Below are 2,720 nucleotides of genomic sequence, written 5' to 3'. Positions count from 1 at the left end.
TATTACTTTCTATGCTGGTTTTTCTGTACAGGTTGTAGTGATGAGGTGTGATTGGTCGACAGGTTTAACATCAAGCAGAGGTTTAGCTTGTTTCTTTGGTCACTAATGTCTTCATACCTGGATTTTTGCTGAGAATAAAACGAACATCGACTATTAATTAGGCGAGTTCTGAATGTAGTTGATTACACTAAGTTAGGAGCATTAGAAGTAAAAACATATATATATATATATATACATTTAATTTTTTGCATCTGTGGTTGTAAAGGGGCACAATTTGGAAAAGGTCTAGGGATATGAATACTGTCACGATGAACTGCTTGCTTAAAAATGCCTCATATAGAAAGTTTGTTACTTACGCCCGTCACTCTGAGCACTCCGTCCACAGAGGAGAAGAGGAGGTAGAGGAGTCCAACGGCCGCCAGGCGGTGCACCGTGGTACCCAGCCGTGGTCTGCACCGCAGGAAGAAACAGAGATTATTAAGCCACAGTTCATGCGCTGGGCTCCCAGATTGTTATCTTTCACAGCCGCTGACACACCTGACTATGCCATAACCAAGACTGACTATGAGAACCAGGATTCGAGCCAGGGATCGTTTGAGCGCAGAGAGCAACTCGGCGAAAATCACAGCTCCCAGGACTGCGAAAACAGAAACCAAAATGCAACGAGACGGACACGGGGGGAAAAATGGAAAAACAAACACGGCCAGACCCAAGCAAACATGTCCAACCGTAGTCTCCTTTGTAGCGGATGTTCTGGTATTCGGAGTAGAAGACGGCTTTCTCYAGCATCCCGAGGATGATGACAGCGCCGATCCAGTACTGGATCCGCAGCAGATCCCTCCAGTAACAGACGCACCAGAAGAGCCACAGCGCCCCGAACAGAACGTACACGATGCACATCACCATGAAGAACTGGGAGAGAAACGCACGCAGCTTCACTTTGAGGCCATGCAAACAGCAACCGAATGAGGTGCAGCGCTAATAAAGAAAAAAAAGGTGAGTTATCCTTTAGGAAATAAAGATGCGTACGATCATCAAAGGCCAGTCTGCTGGGGACGAGTAGTCATGTGGTCCTTTCATCTCCACTTTCACTGAGAAGTTAAAAGGAAATCGGTCACTGGTGATATTTAAAAACTGATTTTAGAAGGAAATTTTCTAAAAAGAAAAGTTTTACAAATAAAGTTTGGCCCTCACTTGTGAAAGCAAAGTTGAACTGCTCTGCTAAGATGTCTTCTATCTCCAAGCCGCGGGTCACAGGCTGCACCTTCACTATGAACAGGTAGGGCCCGTCCACCCAGGCTTTGGCCACCGCACTGATTTCCTGGAAAACATCACTTAGCCTCGTCAGTGAAAATGAGCCAAAATCTTTCCAGATTTGAGAATTTTGAAACACAAGGGCACGATTTTAATTTGAAAAAANGCCCCGAACAGAACGTACACGATGCACATCACCATGAAGAACTGGGAGAGAAACGCACGCAGCTTCACTTTGAGGCCATGCAAACAGCAACCGAATGAGGTGCAGCGCTAATAAAGAAAAAAAAGGTGAGTTATCCTTTAGGAAATAAAGATGCGTACGATCATCAAAGGCCAGTCTGCTGGGGACGAGTAGTCATGTGGTCCTTTCATCTCCACTTTCACTGAGAAGTTAAAAGGAAATCGGTCACTGGTGATATTTAAAAACTGATTTTAGAAGGAAATTTTCTAAAAAGAAAAGTTTTACAAATATTTGGCCCTCACTTGTGAAAGCAAAGTTGAACTGCTCTGCTAAGATGTCTTCTATCTCCAAGCCGCGGGTCACAGGCTGCACCTTCACTATGAACAGGTAGGGCCCGTCCACCCAGGCTTTGGCCACCGCACTGATTTCCTGGAAAACATCACTTAGCCTCGTCAGTGAAAATGAGCCAAAATCTTTCCAGATTTGAGAATTTTGAAACACAAGGGCACGATTTTAATTTGAAAAAACATGAAAAAAAAAATCTGTTTATTTAAAGGGTGCACCGATTTGAAAATCTGGGCCGATATCGATGTGCAGCCACATCTGGATTTGAGAAATGTGAAACATAAAGCTAGGATTTTTATTTAAAAACAAACAAAAAAAGTTCAGCTTATTAAGGGATGCACCATTGTGAACATTTGGGCCGATGCCGATATCGATATCTGATATTCTGCTGCTATGGYCAATAATGTTACCGATATAGTATTTTTATATTTACCAATATATGCAGTACATTTCCAATGTGGTGGTGACCTCACCACCACATTGCTTCCCATAATCCTGTGCTGCATCACTATCATTGTCTCCTTTCTGGATCACAAACAGCAACAAAATGGAAATAAACAACAGTTGTTAACATCGACCCAATCCTACTTATCAGGCCAATATCGATATGATAAAAAAGTGACTAAAATCAACCAATACAGATATCGATACCAAAATATCATGCGTCCTTAAGTTTTCTGCTACTAAATTTTGCTTTGATGTAYGGTTGGGCATTTATTGTATTATGATAAGAATTGTGATTTATTGTTGTCTCAATAAATGTCAGCTATTGATGTTTAAAAAAAAAACAACCTTATTTTTATTTTCTCAACTATTTATACCACAAGTGTGTCAATAAATATCAATAAAATTGAAAATATGGTTAAACGCAGTTACTTTGTGCAATTTAGTTAAATGTAATAAAAGGATTCCTCACCGGTTTTTCAGGCCAAGTAAA

The 2,720-nt window shown here is 41.3% G+C and overlaps 1 protein-coding gene across 1 annotated transcript in view; it reads right to left on the bottom strand.

Moving 5' to 3' along the window:
* LOC103458270 (transmembrane protein 87A-like) overlaps positions 1–2,720 on the bottom strand; it is a 10,822-nt gene that overhangs the window by 5,015 nt on the left and 3,087 nt on the right. Inside the window, exons 4-9 of the mRNA XM_017302400.1 lie at positions 2,700–2,714; positions 1,741–1,867; positions 1,579–1,640; positions 729–912; positions 538–637; positions 345–450 (exon numbers count right to left, since the gene is read on the bottom strand). Of these exons, the coding sequence (XP_017157889.1) occupies positions 345–450; positions 538–637; positions 729–912; positions 1,579–1,640; positions 1,741–1,867; positions 2,700–2,714 (594 nt within the window). The remainder of the gene's footprint in view (positions 1–344; positions 451–537; positions 638–728; positions 913–1,578; positions 1,641–1,740; positions 1,868–2,699; positions 2,715–2,720) is intronic.

Source organism: Poecilia reticulata, linkage group LG22 (genome assembly GCF_000633615.1).
Source record: "Poecilia reticulata strain Guanapo linkage group LG22, Guppy_female_1.0+MT, whole genome shotgun sequence".
NCBI lineage: Eukaryota > Metazoa > Chordata > Actinopteri > Cyprinodontiformes > Poeciliidae > Poecilia > Poecilia reticulata.
The sequence above is the reverse complement of the archived record's forward strand: the minus strand, read 5'-3'. Positions and strand labels throughout refer to the sequence as shown.